The following is a 15812-nucleotide window of genomic DNA, read 5'->3' on the forward strand; positions in this document are numbered from 1 at the left end:
ATACTCAGCCTGTTGAGCATGAATGATTGGCAATGAATAATTTTTAAGGGTTTATGTACATTGTGCTTCATAAATGGAGTTTTTTTTCATACTCTGGAGAGTGTTTTGAACAAAGAAGAAAAATGTCAAGGGGAAAAGAATGTTTCTAATGCGGGTGAATGAAATTTGCATGTACCATCTACATGGGAATGTAAGATTTTAAGCATTGTGTAGCTCTGCTGGGAAAATGGGTTTTGACGAGCAATTTGAAGTAAAGTGAGAGGATAAAGCTGCCTGGGGAAGTTCAGCTTGAAGGAGCTGAGAGAGAAAATTGGTGAAGTCTTTTGAGACAGAAGGAAAATTTCAGGTGACTAAGGATGGTAGGTCAACTAGAATAATTGGTTGCTAACTAGACATCTATGCAGTGTCCTATAAGGTAGAAGAAGATTTCAGGAGTGTGTTTCCTATTTCTCGGTCTTCCTGGATTGTTTGTTCATGAAACCTCTTCTCCTCCTCACTTTAGATTACAGTTTTCCACTAGCCTCCCAGAAGGCCCTGCCTAAACGAAATGGGACACAAGCTAAAAATCCTTGGGAAACATCCACTCTCCATCAGCCACCTGATTCCCTTGAACCTGACTCTGAAGCTCCTTCCACCAGTGTCCTTGAGGAAGAGGAAGGATTACTTCCTATAAACCAGTCAAAGGGACCTGCTCAGAGCAGCCAAACACCAGACACTTTTCCTGAAGCACCTAGCCAGGACTCATTGTTCTCAATTCTTTTCTCCACAACAACCAGCAGAATGGGTCCAATGACTGAAACAGCTGCAGACAAGCAAGAGGAAGAATCTGCTCCTGAACATGTTTCCTCAGGCTTTGATCTAGGGAGCAGTATGGGACCCAGCCTCTTGCCTCTGTCCTCCATTTTGTCAGCCACTCCGAAAGGACCTCAGCTTGTCTCAGAGGTCCCTGTCGAGGTTTCTTCAGAAGGTACAGTAAGAGGAGGAGGGGAACTCAGAGAACCCATAGCAACAATAGGTACAGTGGGAGCCGATGTAAAAGAAGTGGAAACCACAAGAGGGGAGAGGCAAAAGCCCATAGCAGGAGCTGAAATGGGACAAAGAGATTCCATAGAAGGGACAGTGGCCCCAGAAATGGCTACAGCGGAGAAGACGGGAGATGATTTTCTAAGAGCAGGATCGCATGGGGACAGCACTCTTGTTGCTGAGACGTTTTCTAGGTCTTCTAGCAGCCCATCAAACCCCAGCTCTTCAGTGGGTTTTTGGGACTGGACTGATAACCCAGCTCCTACTTCCACTCCCAATCAGAATAGAACAAAGCTGCCAGTCGCAGCAACTACTGCAGCAGAACGGAGCTTTGCACTGCAAACTGAAGATGTCCACACGGCTGTGCTGTCCACAGGAGTGCCTTGGAGTTTGACACAGGTAATATTCCTCTGTGTGTGTGTCTGTGTTCATGTTGAATATTTCAGTTATAATCCAGTGTTTCAAGGCAAGGGCAAACAACTTGCATAGAATTACTTAAATTTCCTTCATGCTAGTACGAGTGTGAAATGGCCTTTAAATTTTTAAGCAGCAACATAAAAGACATGAACCTGAAATGCTGTAGAAGTATAGCCGTGTTGAGGTTTAGGAGTAACAGCTCTTGAGTCCAGGTTTTATAGTCCAGGAATTTTCAGTTCCTGAATTGTAGGAGACATCCCCTCTTCCTCATTGATTCCTTCCAACTGGGTGTTTTTCAGATTTCTTCTATAAAGCATACACTCCTGTTTCATCCAATATCTAGTAAATGGTACTTGTGTATTAAAGGCTCCTCATTTAAACAACAGGGAATGTTTTTCTATTCCATTGAGCTGTGGGAAATGAACCTTGATTTGCTGCGTTTTAATACATTTTAAATCATCGAAACAAATTCTATGTGGTTATTGTCAACGTATTTTATTCCATAGTTAAAGGTTAGAAAAATAGTGCTGACAAACAGCTGTATTTCAACCTTGAAGTTAGTTTCAGGGGAATTAATTCTGGTGAACACACAGTATTATTAGTTTAATACAGAAACTAATATTCTAATCTGCAAAATGAGAAAGTCAATTGGTACTAAAAGGTAGACAATAAGAAGATGCCATGAATATGAGTCACTTGTGGTGCATTGCGTGGAAGAAGTTTTCCCTACTGGAGCAATGTGGCCTTCAAGTGCATAGTTGTGCATAAGAACAATTAGTGCTCTATGATGGGTCTTTGAGGACCCCATAGTGAGAATGCATTCATTCAAATGGGCCACTCCTGTGATCAGGCAAGGCATCCTAGCATTTAGTTCCATCTGGAAAATAGCAGAGTAGATTTGTCTCTGTCAAAAAAGAAAAGGAGGTGGTGGTGGAATGCCACCCTGGCAATTAGCACAAACTGCCTCATCATCTTATTGTGTTCGGTAGAGCCAACCAAGGATAGGTTGCGCTACAGAAATAAGTGATACTCCTTCCCAAAGGGGTAGTTCCAGTCTTTCAGTTAAATTGTATGTTCATGACAAGAAAGGAGCAGAGGACGCTTTCTGCTCTTGGAGACCATGAAGAATTGTGTCATTTTCCCTGTTAACAAACAAGCATTTATTTTAAATATTTGTAAGCTGCCCTTCACTTTAAAAAAAATCCTAGGTGCTCATAGCCACAGAAGCAATAATTGCAACCATAGGATAAAAACAGCAGAAAAATTAAAAGCATTTCATACAATACAGCTAAAAACCAGCAGCATCAATAAAAAAAAAAATTCCCACAGTGTTAAAAGATGCTGGATAACGTTCTGGAAAGCGGGACAAATAAAATAATTTTCACTCACACTCAGTGCTGGTAGGACATGAAGTTTGGCCCCAGGGAGTTTCCCTAGGAAGGGAATTTTTAAAATATGCATTTTGACTGAGAAGGCTCTCTTCCTGGTCATCACAACCCTAACATTACAAGGCAGGGGGGCCTGAAGAAGGTCTCTGATGATGATTGTAACATTCAGGCAGGCTTGTGTGGTGAAGGTGGTCTTTTAGACCTTTTTTTTAATGCATGCTGCTGAATGTGGGAAAGAATAGACCTTAACTCACTTCTTTACACAGAATTTAGGCCAAGATTTTGGGAAATGAGATTACTTTCGTATATGCCAGCAAATGCTTGTCAAATATATTATTGCATGCTACCCCAATCTCTGAGTGGTGAGAGATTCCAGAGGTGCCTGCACTTTACCTAATGTTTGGTTTCCTTAGAATGAAGTGGAGACTGTGGTGTCTTTAGGATATATGTCTTTATTTATACATATATACAATCTGAGCATAGGATGAAGGGTCTCACAGTATTAACACCCCAACAGATCTTGCTTCTCCATTAAGTTTTCAGACAAGCTCCCAGGTCACAGATCCAACACAGAGCAGATGTGCGTTTGTCTCCAGTATCAGCCAATCCCTCATACCAGCCAGGTGAGGGGAGCAGAAGAAATGCCTAACCCCTCCTGGACAGCACCATCACTTAGTTATAGCTCTTGCAACCTAGCTCATTCCTTGAGATCCTGAAGAGAGCACTTAAATAGTCAGCTAATACCATTATATTTCAAACTAGTAGCCTCTTCTACTAGATTAGGGAGAACTTTGACATGAAACCTGTGGGCTGCTCACTGATTTGTCATGGGGAGTGATTCCAAAATTTGGCTACAACACTCTTCCCCCCCCCCCAGCCCCAAGCCGGATAAACAAGGCGCCAGGCTTTGGAAAGGCGGCATGAGTTTCTGGCAGGGTCCTAGAGCCCTCCCACCTCCTTCCCAGAGCATTTTAAATATCTCAAAAAACATTTGATCAGAAAAACATGCCGGTACTTGAAAGAAGTGGGTAAGCTTGACTGAAGCATGTGTGGGAAGGGCAAAAAGGAAGGGACAACCATGATTTGATCCATAATCTGTACTAGTGTCTTCAGAAATGAAGGCAAGGGGGAGTGCAGTTATTTGGCAGCCCACTGGAGCCACACCTGCCCCTGTTCAAACATACAGTGGTACCTCGGGTTACATACGCTTCAGGTTACACACTCCGCTAACCCAGAAATAGTGCTTCAGATTAAGACTTTGCTTCAGGAGAAGAACAGAAATTGGGCTCCGGCGACGCGGCGGCAGCAGGAGGCCCCATTAGCTAAAGTGGTACTTCAGGTTAAGAACAGTTTCAGGTTAAGAACGGACCTCCGGAACGAATTAAGTACTTAACCCGAGGTACCATTGTACATCTATCTTCACTCTTAAGCTGTGTACACACAACATTTTATTCTAGAAACAATGGAGAATTTCTAGAAACAATGGAGAATAAGCAGTTGTTTTTCCCCACATAGTCCACACCAAATCTGCATCTGTTGACCTCCCCCTCCCTGCCCCGCAGCACTTCTTGAGAAACTGGTTTCATTCTGAAAACAAAATTTCATTGCAGAATGATTCAGCATTACCCTGCAGAGTGTGTCCATTTGAAAATAGATGTAAGCAAGGAGTGTGTGTGTGTGTGTGTGTGTGTGTGTGTGTGTGTCGACACCTGCCCAATGATGTTTTGAGTGGCCGTTTACCAAGGTCCCAATAACTTCTTCATTCACCTGGGACATGTGCTGGGAGGAAAAGGCATGGAAAGTTTTCAAACAAGTATCAATATACCGTATTTTTCGTCCTATAGGGCGCACCGGCCCATAGGACGCACCTCGTTTTTTTGGGGGGAAATGAATAAAAAAAAATTTATTCCCCCCCCCAGCTGCGGCTGCCGCTCCAAGCCTTGCGGACACCCGCCAGAAGCAAGGGGAGCCCTCCGGAGGGCTCCCCGTGCTTCGGGCGGCAGGCTGCCGCCCCAAGCCTCACGCGCTCAGTGGGACCTCCCGTCGGGCGCGCAAGGCTTGTGCACACTCGCCCGAAGCACGGGGAGTCCTCCGGAGGGCTCCCCGTGCTTCGGGCGGCAGGCTGCCGCCCCAAGCCTCGCGCGCTCGGTGGGACCTCCCGTCGGGCCCGCAAGGCTTGTGCACACTCGCCCGAAGCACGGGGAGTCCTCCGGAGGGCTCCCCGTGCTTCGGGCGGCAGGTTGCCGCCCCAAGCCTCGCGCGCTCGGTGGGACCTCCCGTCGGGCGCGCAAGGCTTGCGCACACTCGCCCGAAGCACGGGGAGTCCTCCGGAGGGCTCCCCGTGCTTCGGGCGGCAGGCTGCTGCCCGCAAGCCTTGTGAGCCAGTGGGAACTCCCACAGGGCTTGCAAGGCTTGCGGATAGCTTCCTGAAGCCTGGAGAGCAAGAGGGGTCGGTGCGCACCGATGCCTCTCGCTCTCCAGGCTTCAGCAAAAGCCTGCATTCGCCCCATAGGACGCACACACATTTCCCCTTCATTTTTGGGGCGAAAAATACGGTAGATTGAAAGCAGCATTGTGAGAATGAGCATGAAATATTCTGGATTGAGGAAAGCTACATTTTTGTGCTATAAATGGGTTAGTGGTTACATAGCCTTAGACTCCTCATGGTTTCAGCATGAGACCTTGGAATTATGCTGCCAGTTGGAGAAGTGGTCTAGAAGCACAAGGCAGTTTCATATGTTCACAGGTTTATACTACTTCCCAAATAATTTCCTGCTAAATTCATGGAGTTCTCTGTGTGTGTTTTTCAGGTGACCTGCAAGGACTGGAGCAACCTGGCAGGCAAAAATTACATAATCTTGAACATGTCTGACAACATTGACTGCGTGAGTGGCTTGTTTTTTTATTAACATTATTTACTACATTTCTGTCCTCTTTTCTTTAAAGCTAAATCCAGATGGCCAGCATTCAATGCACTGTGAACAAGTACTAGAATAATAAGTTATTGATACTAGCAACTCCACGTGAATTTTTGCATGGAAGGAAGTCCCATTAACTTAGTAGGGTTTTGTTGCCAAATAAATGTGCATAGGATTGGAGCCATAGTCATCTGTATCTTATAGGAGTAGCATGGGATCCAGCCTTGAGGAAGTGGCAAATACACGCCTCTGGGAATACATGGATCAGGCTTTTTGAAATTTTGATGTTGATTAGGTCTCTGAAACAGAGACGTGGATCTTGGCTTTCTCACATCTCATACGTGACACATAACTGAGACTTGAGAGGGAGCACTCATGTATTTTTGAAGTTCTGTGAGAAGCAACTCTGCAACTTGTCTTTCTAGGTAATTACAATCTGGGAGTATAAAATAATACCCTGATGCTGCCAGAGGAGATATTTGATAGGCATGACCAGATAACTAATTTAGGCTAATATGCAGTAAGATTCTGTTTTTGTCAAGCAAAGCAAACATTTATTCCAGTAAACATAATGTGTAGAATAGTTGATATACCAACTCCAAACCACAGGACTACAAACTTTAAGGTGCTTATGTACCTGCAAATAACAGTTGCTGCAGATTATTCCCATCTTCACAATATATGTACAATTAGTTGCAGATCTGGCTGCATGCAGTGTTGATTGGCTTACAGTTGTAGTCCCTTCTGACCCCTCCCTGGAGCAGTTAAAAACCTACATTGTGCATTTCTTTCTTTTTTAAAAAGGTGCTTCTTGAAAATTCACACAATTATCTGTTCATCTGGCACTTTTTTAAAAAGCACAATCCATTTGAGAACATTGTTAAATAGCTCCCAGGAGGAAGGGCTACAGCTGTTAGCCAATAAATGCTGTGTAAATGAACTCTGCTGCAAACCCCACAGAGCTGGTTTACCTTATGCTTTGACCAGGAGGGGAGAAAGTCTGTCTTTCATCAGTGCTGTCAGTATACTTCCAGGGCACATCAACTTCAGTTTCTTATGTCTGTCTCTATGTGCCCATAGAATGAATTTCTGTCTTCGCCTTTAGTCTTCTTATACAACAGCAGAATATTAAGAAGAGGAATAAGCCCATCTGTGAATCCAAGCAACCTATCTTGTATTTCCTGTGCACAATGGCATGCAACATACAAAAGCATATTCTTGTTTTAATGCAAACACAAACAAGACATAATTCATCTTCATGTGTTTTCACACACATACATATGAAAACATTTGACCAGGCCTGGCTGGACGGTTGGACTTAACCATTATTATACAGTAGCTCCCAAGGATCTGGATCGGGGTAACCAGTGCTTTTTAAAGTTATTTAAAAATGAGGTGATTGTACTTCTATACTGATAAAAGTGTAGTGGGTGCCAGCACAAAATGGCTGCCATGGTCAAACAAAAAAAGAAGTGCCGGTGCTCTGGGGGTAGCCAGTGTGGTGCCTTCCTTATGTTGTTTGATTCCAACCCTCATCAGCATGGCCAATGAGAGGCGTCATGATCCAGTATTAAAAAGAAGGCACCACACTGGCCACCCTAAGCCAGATGAACCAATAATATATGGCCCTTGCTCCAGTCTCCATCTGTACCTAGACATGTTTGGTTATCTTAATGCCTTGGCATAGGTGGACCAGAAGGCAAGTCACTGACTAAGTGGTGGTGGGTAAACATAACTGGTGAGTGAATGAACTCGACTGCTGGCTGATTGAGCTGGCATAGCAAGTTAAACTTACTTTGCTTATTTATTTACTTTTATGGTTTTTTATTCCGCACCTTCATTACCACAGTAGCTCACAAATACTAAAAATAAAATAAAATGCAATATTCATAATATGAAAACATACAAAATAAAAACAGCAAAGGACATATCAGTTAAGAATTCAGTTCAGATAAAACCATTTAAAATTTCAGGTTTTCATGATTCTTAAAAGCCTTGGGAAACAAATATGTTTGCGCCCAAAAGGTGTCATACAGGTGACAGACAAGCCTTGGGAAGGGTATTCTAATGGTGAGGAGTCACCAACTTCCACACCTCAGATGGTGACAGCACCTGGAGCAAGGCTTTGGATGACAATCTTAAAAGACTTGACAGAACTGCTAGATTGGTGGGCAGTTAGCTAGGTGGGCTACAAGCTTATTCAGCTAGTGAAGTTTTTATTAATAATGGTGGATCGCCTCCTGTATGAAAACCAGCAATTTATGTGTTTGGGCTTACACGTAGGCAGAGGCCACTGGAATTACATTACTAAAATAACACTATGATGATAAACAACAGTAACACTAATAACAAAATAATAATAATAATAATAATAATATTTTTTTTAAAAAATAGCAAGCAGACATTTTTTTCCTGAACCATCCAGAAGGAGAAAAAAATATGGTTATTATTCTTTTCTATTATTTTAAAGTTGTTTCTCCTCTTTGGGGCTGGTTATGAAGATACCTAGTATTTGAAGTTTATATAAATTTAAACTATTAAACCACAAAGGAGATGTTAACTCAGAGCTCTATTTTTGCAGAGTTTTAGTTAGAGAAAATAAATAGTGATCAGCTGTTGATTCAGAAAAAATAGGAAACTTCTGCAGGCATTTCTGATAATTTTAAATTCACATGATGGAAGGATAACCAGGTATCTGTAGTGAGAGACAGAGAGAAAATGTGCATTTACTTGGCTGGTTGTAATAACTGGCTCATTAAACTTATTAAGACTTAGCTAATTTTGTTCTAATAGTTATAGAAAGAAACCTGGCTTATTTTTCTCTGATAGTTACAGAAAAATCAGATAATGTTCTTTTTTACACATTCACACTTCTGCGCCAAAGGGTTAAGGTATTCCTTTATTGTTGCTTCTGTCATCAATGATGCTAGAAATAAAAGCAAACAATTCCCAGTGTGAGTAGTTCAGAGTTCCAGCCTGCTGCCACTAAATCTTCTTTAAGTGCCTCTTTTGCTTCCCTGTTATCTTGTTTACTATCTAGTGTCTGTTAACCAGACACATTCCTCTAATCCATTACTCTTCCATCAATCCCATAAAGCTGCAGTTAATTGATGATCTAAAGTCTCTTTCCTGTTAAAGATCTCCATTCATAAGAATGTGTGATGGAGCTGTTTATGAGAAACCTTTCTCTTTTTATAGTAGCGGTGAGGAAGTCCTTAAAAAAATTGTGAAAATGAGAAGGTCAAAACTGTATTTCATAATTTTAAAAATAGAACACCCCTTATCTAACCCACTCTAGAGCAGAAATTTATTTCAATTTTATGGTGGACATGCTTTATTTTCCCTGGCAATCTACTATTACTGTGTTTAAGGGCCTTAGAAATCGGCATGTCATATTTAGCAGCCTGCCACAGAATTGAGTCATATATACAGAACTCTGACTATATTCAGGTTTTTTTAAAGTAGGGAAGTTCTTGTTCTCATGGTTGTGAAGAATAGCTTGAATAGATTGGTGCGGGTCCTGTTTAAACTGCCTTTTCTGCCAAGGTTGTGGCTGCCGCCGATTTTGATCTGCTTGATAGAAATGAAATATCTTATTTCTCAGTTATCATATCTCAATCCTAATAGAAAACTCAGTTCATAGAGTGCATATATACACACAGGAGAGAGGTAGCAGCAGGTTTTGGAGAAGCCCAAGGTTTGCAAAAGAAAAAGTAGAAGTTGGCCCCCCTTCCCAAAACTGCCCAAGGAGAACTGAATATGCTAAACAGAATTTGTTTGACTGCTGGAGGGGAGGGGAAAAAGGAAAACCAGGGGGTGAGGTGGAAAGACATGGAATAACCTGAAAGGAGTCATGGCTTGCTGGCTAAAACAGAATGAACTTCAAATCAAGATGGTGTCTAAAAGATGGAGCATTTGTATCTTTTCAGTACATGTCATATGGAGCCAGTGGCAATAGAAATTTCATTTTAAAGATCACCAAATCCGATCGAACAATTGTTCAGTTACTTTCTAAGTACATTATGCTGTCTGAATATAACTGCTCTTAGCACCATCCTCATGCTGACTGATATATTCCTCTTCTCCCAAGTCTTTGGCTAATTAAACAACCCAAGGCCTTTTAAAGTTTTTCTGTGGGGGTTACTGTTTTTGTTTATTGCTGTGTTATATATTTTTGTGTTTTACCCTGTGATCTTTGGGTGAAGGGTTGCATAAAAATGTAAATTATTATTATTAATTATTATTATTATTATTCGACATGTATAAAAGCACTGGTTCTTTCCCCTCGTTTCTTTTTGTGCAACTCATGTGAATGGAAAGACTATTTTCCTGAATGCAAATTTTCTTGACTCATGCTAAAAAACTTTGCATGGTTAATCTGAACTCTGGTCTGTTGGGTGGCTGCTTGGAGAGGCATCATTTATGCTATGGTTATAGTTGTGTGGCCCCAAGCTTGTTGCCCCTGAGGGGCCTCAACACCTATGTCCTCTCTCCATTCCCCTTTTGACAGGTTATTTGCCTGGCCGTGGCAAGATAAGTTTTCCTCAGCTGGCGTCCATAACCTTCGCCTTGTGAGGTGCGGTGCTGATGGGTCTTTGTGACTCAGGCCTGACTCCTTCTTGTCTTTCCCAATTAGGCCTGTGCCTGCCCTGAGCGCTTGAGGTTGCCATAGCAACCAGCACTGCTAGCTCGTATTAATAATCTGGGTGGCCTTTAGGTTGGCACAGCAACTGAACAAGAATAGAAAGGGAGAAGTGGGAGAGGTGCTGCCAAGCGATGTGCATCATGTCAGTAGAAAAGGACCATTCCTATTTGACCCACAATCTGAGCTGAATGATGAGGCCCCTGGACTTTTATAAACACTTTTATTATTCTTTGTATCTTTCCGTTCCTCCAAGGAGCTCAGTGGGAGATGTACATGGGGTCCAAGTGATTTCTGACCCCTGCTTGTTTACCTCAAAGCATCAGGCGCCTCTGGATTCTTATACATTTACTGTGATGCTATTTCTTTCCTTATAGTGGGGGCTGAATTTTTAAGATTTTGTGTGGTTTTTTTAAAAAAAGAAAAAGAGGAAAGTTGTTGGTTTTCTATTTGATTTTCCTTCTCCCCAACATTTCAGGTGACAATGTTCCATTTTGATATAAAACCCATTTCTGCAACTGGAAAACTAAAATTATAAGTAAGTAAGAGTTTAAATTTTCCAGTTACAGAAATGGGTTTTATATCAAAATGGAATATTGCCACCTGAAATGTAACTTCAAGGTGGTTCACGAGATAAATTCTCTTCATACAGGAAGCCAAGATTATGCAACCAGATAGTATGAAATGAATTAAATGAATTTTGGGTGAAATTAGGACTATGAAACTGGGTTGCAAGTAAATCTGCATTTTGAAAATGGCAGCAACCAAGATGGACATACCACGCGAGGGTATTATTAGGGAGCACAAGAGGAAAAATATTTGAACAGTAGGTGTTTGCAGGAAGAAAACGGGAATTGTAGTAAAGGAGTGGTTTGGTCTGCAAAGTGTCATTGCTGTTATCCGATAACCTCCATAGGCTTGGCCTTGAGACTGACCTAGGTCTCATTTCCTGAAAGCCTGCACCCAAACCCACAGGCTTTCCCCCCCCTGCTGACAGGTTTGGTAGGTTGGGAGGAGTTTCTGCATTCAATGGGATGCATCGGCTTCTGTTTAAGAGACTGACAAATGTTCTTTCTTGCAGGAGGACTTCCGTGTGGAGAGGGGCCTTCAGTTGCTGGCACTGGTGGATGATGCTTTCTCCAGGTATGAAAATGGATTGCAGGGCCAATGGTTGATCTCCTTAAGCAAACCCAATGAGAATGACAAACATCTGCTAATGACCTTGGCTGGAGAACATGGTAAGTTGTTACGGAAGGGCAAAAGAGCTGAAGAATGTCTCACTGTACTTTTGATGGCTCCAATCTTTGTGTGCTATTTCTCAATCTTCCTCCATGTTTGCTTCTTATTTCCTTCCCTAGGGCGACCTGTGAAGTTCTATTCACAGATAACACTTTTTTCTTTCCATCCAAGTTTCTGAACTCTACTCGATGCATTTAAAATAGCTACCACTTCTTTAGAGAGAAAATAATGATTATTTATTCAGTTTTTATACCACCTTTCCTCCAAAGGAGCCCAGAGGAGCAAATTTGTCAGTACTAAAATATTACAATAAAAATTATAAAAACAGTTAAAAACAACCTTTTAAAAACAGTTTTAAAATTCTTAAAGCAATCACCTTGGCTCAGTTGGTAGAGCATGAGACTGAAGGTCGTTGGTTTGAGCCCCATGTTGGGCAAAGATTCCTGCATTGCAGGAAGTTGGACTAGATCAGTGTTTCCCAACCTTGGGCCTCCAGCTGTTTTTGGACTACAACTCCCATCATCCCTAGCTAGCAAGACCAGTGGTCAAGGATGATGGGAATTGTAGTTCAAAAACAGCTGGAGGCCCAAGGTTGGGAAACACTGGACTAGATGACCCTCATGCTCCCTCCAGCTCTACAATTCTGTGACCTACTCTCACAACTAACAGTTTATGGGTGGCTAGCCAAAAACAGATTCTAGAATGTGATAGCTAACACCCTTCCCTTAGTTATATGGTGCTGTGGTTGCCAGAAGTTTCTTATTTTAAGAAAAACCCAGTTGCAAAGACATATTGATAGGCTCACGCCTAGTAGGCATCCAAGCAGGGAGAAGATAGCTAGCTCTCAAAGCAGTGACAATTGGGTATGCAAGTTTGGAACATGTTATGGTTAATATATGAGTGGCACCACAAGCAGTGTCCCATGTCACTTTTTTTCTATAATCTCCCCCATAACATTTTAGTAGGGCAAAACAGTGGAACATGATGTCAACGTTTCCTCACTGAAACGCAGCTGCAACTACATTGGTACCTCGGGTTAAGTACTTAATTCGTTCCGGAGGTCTGTACTTAACCTGAAACTGTTCTTAACCTGAAGCACCACTTTAGCTAATGGGGCCTGCCACACCGCCGGAACACAATTTCTGTTCTCATCCTGAAGCAAAGTTCTTAACCTGAAGCACTATTTCTGGGTTAGCGGAGTCTGTAACCTGAAGCGTATGTAACCTAAAGCGTATGTAACCCGAGGTACCACTGTATCTGTGTGCATGTATGTATAATTCTTAATGCTTTATTATTTCAAATTTGCAATGGGCAACATTTCAATAAAACTGGCACCATTACTGCCACACCAAATGCAATGTCTTGGTTCAGTGGAACTGTCACAGTGGTGGGTCTCTGTGAAACCATTTAAGTGAGCAGAGGAAGAGCTTCTCTGCCTTGCTATCCCCACCAAGTTGATTACTTCCAAGGCTACTCAACTTAGAATATTTCAGTCACTCTGTGGCTACCTTTCTTGAGATTTGTACAGAGAGAGACCAAGCAGCCACCAGTGCTGCTACTCAATCTGAGAATCCTTGTATAGTGTCTCGATGCCTCTTGGCCTGGGGCTTCTCAGTCCACTTTGGTCTCTATGGAAACAACACACAGTAATGTGCTTCCTTTGCTGCCATAAGCCTAGGATGCTCTAGGACATAGGGTGTTTATTTTGTTTTATTCATTAGAACATGTCATCCGTTTTGAGACAGCATACAACAAATAGTAAAGACATAACATCTACATGAAAATAAAAACATAAAAAGGAAAATGGCGCAGGTGATCTGTGTATGATATATAACAATATGTAGTAATATTGAAACACACTGGCCTTGGGCTGCCAAGACAGTCCCTGTAGCCCTGCCTTGAGGCAGTTCAGGGAAAAGAGAAGTGTTGTTTGGATCCCCATTAATTTTTGTCTATAACTGGGCAATCGTCTTCCTGGAAACATGCGTGGCTTTCCTTATGCTGCTGAAAGTGACAAAAAACTTTGATAGAAAACTGTTGCAGTATCTATAGAATTCTAAAATACCGTATTTTTCGCCCTATAGGACGCACTTTTCTCCCTCCAAAAATGAAGGGGAAATGTGTGTGCATCCTATGGGGCGAATGCAGGCTTTCGCTGAAACCTGGAGAGCGAGAGGGGTCGGTGCGCACCGACCCCTCTCGCTCTCCAGGCTTCGCGTAGCTCTCCGCAAGCCGTGGGAGCCCACGCCGGGCTCCCACGGCTTGCGGAGTGTTGCCTGTATGCTGTAGCCTGGGCGCGCTGAGCTCAGCATGCCCAGACGTTGCACAGCTCTCCGCAAAGCGCGGGAGCTGGGTGCTGGGCTCCCGTGGCTTGCGGAGAGTTGCCTGCATGCTGAAGCCTGGGCGCGCTGAGCTCAGTGCGCCCAGGCTTCGCGCAGCTGTCCGCAAGGTGGGGAGCCCGGCACCGGGCTCCCACAGCTTGCGGAGAGTTGCCTGTTCTGGGGGCAAGGGGTCGGGGGAAGCTCGGGCTTCCCACGCCCCAGCGCTGCACCTGGGGGGGGGGGGAATATTTTTTCCCCTTTATTCCCCCCCCCCAAAAAAAAACCTAGGTGCGCCTTATGGGACGGTGCGTCCTATAGGGCGAAAAATACGGTAATTATCTCAGGGCAGCTTGGAATAGTCTCATCTGTTTGCCTAAGATTTGTTTTCTGTCTTTCTTTCTTTCTTTCTTATTTTAAATTTTTTTTACTTAAACAAACAAAAGAGGGAAGCAACTTTTAAACAATTGTACATCATGTGGTATTTTACTTTTCATTTTTTAATACAAATCACTAAGATTGAGTCTAGACATTTTACCAATGGTAAAAAGGATCGTAAAAGTTATCACAGTCATTGTTAAATAAACTACCTCATTAAATGATGACTTTCTGCACAATTCATATGAAGCCATTTGTTTTTCCAATCATATATAGTTGGTATTGAATTTTCAATGGAATGTAAATTAATCGTTCGGCAAGGGCATTTCTCTGTAATCAAAAGGGCTTGCCACTGTAGTAATCACTGGTGATTTTGGCAGCTCCCTGAACTGGGACTATGTGTCAAATTATAGACCTTAGCAATATTGTGAACTAAAGTAATCTCCTCCACAAATTGACAATCAGTTGGTATAAAAGAGGCAGAAAAAGAGATGACGTTCAACACACTTCTTCTTGTCCACATTCTCCTTGGCTTATACCCAACTGACTGGGAAAATAACCATGTTTGACAAGAAAGCCATGTAAGAGCTGACAAATGGTTTTCTAGACATTTCACTGTGTGGTCACTAGTACAGATATTGCCAGTCTGGGAAGAAAGCAAAGCTGATAAGCCATCCATCATTTTCACTGGGATACCCTCCCACATTTCTGAGAATCATAAGCTATGGTTGAGGTACTGTCAGATTTGGCAGTGGAACAATCAGTGGGGAAAGAGTGGATTCAGCAGATCAGATTTGAAGTGGAAGCACTGATTTGCGGAGGGAGGCATTTTATATTTCCTGCTTTCTGGTTTCCTTTATTCCTCTCCTTCATCTGTCTCTGCTTACACACATTGTAGCTGATACTCTTGAGTTCTGAAATTGATCTAGTGCTCTGAAAGGTGTATCCTGTATTATTATATACTCAGGAAATTATTCTTTAATACAGGTATTCTTCTTCTCCAGAAATGCAAGTGTGTTAAAGAAGAGCACATTGAACTAATGTTTCTATCCCCCCCCCATGTGTTTCATCCTCTAGGAGTTGTCCCAACAAATGATGTTCTCCTGGCACTAGGTGACATGCGGAGGAGCTTAGCTGAGGTAAGACCTTGTTCAGTCACTGTCAGGGAACTGCCATTGGAGCTGGAGGCGGAGAGAAGGCTCCAGAGGGATGCCAGAGAGGGTCCCAGCAGGGAGAGAGGCAGCCCATCCGCTAGGGACGGAAATCAGCGTAACACCAGTGGAGAAGGGGGGCAGATGGGGGAATCGGAGAGGTGGCTCCAGGACTCCTCGCCGGAGGCCAGCTGAGAGGGCACGGGTACTCCGCTGCCCACACCCTCCCTGCGCAGAAGACTTCTGCGCAGGGAGAGTAGGAGGAGACTGGGCGTCTGGAAGAGGTTCAAGAAATGCTCACTGACGGATTCTGCCAGCGACTGAGGCAGCCACGAGAC

At 43.0% G+C, this 15812-nt stretch overlaps 1 protein-coding gene across 1 annotated transcript in view; it reads left to right on the forward strand.

The window, feature by feature from the left end:
- PODXL2 (podocalyxin like 2) overlaps positions 1-15812 on the forward strand; it is a 57738-nt gene that overhangs the window by 34469 nt on the left and 7457 nt on the right. Inside the window, exons 3-6 of the mRNA XM_083418498.1 lie at positions 503-1422; positions 5639-5713; positions 11470-11626; positions 15401-15462. Coding sequence (XP_083274624.1) covers positions 503-1422; positions 5639-5713; positions 11470-11626; positions 15401-15462 — 1214 coding nt within the window. The remainder of the gene's footprint in view (positions 1-502; positions 1423-5638; positions 5714-11469; positions 11627-15400; positions 15463-15812) is intronic.

Source organism: Podarcis tiliguerta (assembly GCF_965153285.1).
Source record: "Podarcis tiliguerta genome assembly, chromosome: 2".
Classification (NCBI taxonomy): Eukaryota; Metazoa; Chordata; class Lepidosauria; order Squamata; family Lacertidae; genus Podarcis; species Podarcis tiliguerta.